This window comes from Corvus brachyrhynchos, unplaced genomic scaffold (genome assembly GCF_000691975.1).
Source record: "Corvus brachyrhynchos isolate BGI_N302 unplaced genomic scaffold, ASM69197v1 scaffold122, whole genome shotgun sequence".
Lineage (NCBI taxonomy): Eukaryota > Metazoa > Chordata > Aves > Passeriformes > Corvidae > Corvus > Corvus brachyrhynchos.
In genome coordinates, this window is record NW_008236778.1 from 32,095 (window position 1) to 33,244 (window position 1,150).

The 1,150-nt window shown below is 65.3% G+C and overlaps 1 protein-coding gene across 1 annotated transcript in view; it reads right to left on the reverse strand.

The window, feature by feature from the left end:
• The window catches only part of LOC103611258 (protein turtle homolog A-like), a gene marked incomplete at its 5' end in the record, with an annotated part of 11,942 nt that overhangs the window by 3,825 nt on the left and 6,967 nt on the right, over window positions 1-1,150 (reverse strand). The window contains 4 exons of the mRNA XM_017727835.1: window positions 187-236; window positions 495-562; window positions 896-980; window positions 1,062-1,148. Of these exons, the coding sequence (XP_017583324.1) occupies window positions 187-236; window positions 495-562; window positions 896-980; window positions 1,062-1,148 (290 nt within the window). The remainder of the gene's footprint in view (window positions 1-186; window positions 237-494; window positions 563-895; window positions 981-1,061; window positions 1,149-1,150) is intronic.

The following is a 1,150-nucleotide window of genomic DNA, read 5'->3' on the forward strand; positions in this document are numbered from 1 at the left end:
TGTCCCCGTGCCCCCAGCCGGTGGCAGGGGGATGATGAGGAGTGCAGTGGGATGGGCGGAGCGTGGCATGGAGGGAGAGGGACAGGGATGGGAACATGGCACAGCCAGGAGTGGGACAGGAAGGGAGGGGAGCGTGGCAATGCTGTGGCAGGACAGGGAGGGAGCGTGGCAATGGCGTGGCGTGACTTACTGTGGAGGTGGAAGCTTCTTGCTGGGGGAGAAGACGAGTGGTGGATCTGGAAGGCCATGAGAACACAGGGGGATCACACAGCGAGCAACTCAAAACGTGATGAGGAGGAGACAGCGGCACCCACTCGGGCCCCACCCAGGCTGGCCTGTCCCCTGTCCCCTGTCCCCTGTCCCCTGTCCCCTGTCCCCTGTCCCCTGTCCCCTGTCCCTTGTCCCCTGTCCCCTGTCCTCTGTCCCCTGTCCCCTGTCCCTTGTCCCTTGTCCCTTGTCCCTTGTCCCGTCCCCTGTCCCCTGTCCCTTGTCGCCTGTCCCTTGTCCCTTGTCCCCGGCAGCAGCTCCGGCAGCTGCGTGCGGGACGGGTACACCTCCATCCCTGCCACACACAGGGCACCCCATCAGGCGGGCACAGCCCCCCTCGTGTCACCGCGTGTCACCAGCACCACAGGGACACAGCGAAGCCTCAGCCCTTGTCCCACCAGGGCTGCTCTGCCCCTGGGGGGACCTGTGCCCCCCGTCATGGGCACCAGGACAAGGGATGCTCCGGTTCGTGAGGCTGAAACCAAGGCCTTGGGGGTCCTGCTCTGTCCCTGACCCCAGTTTACCAGCAGGGACATGGGGGTGGGAGCAGCATGAAGGGGGTTCTCCTTTGGGAATTTGGGTGCTTTGCACCTCCAGCTTCTGCCCCAGGGTGGCAGCCCAGCCTCACCTGCCGTGGAGACGTTCACCGTGTTGCTGGGGTCGCTGATGTAGCTGCCAGCAAAGGCCACCAGTCGGAACTCGTAGAAGGCGTCCTGCACGAAATGGGGCTGTGAGCCACATGGCCACGGTGGCCACCATGCCCTAACCCACCCCAGCAGCCAGCCAGATCTCACCTTGATGAGCCCTGGCACCAGCACCTGGGTGTTGGTGCCGGGGATGGAGCGCTCCAGCACCTCCCAGCCCCCCTTGCCCTGCTGCAGCT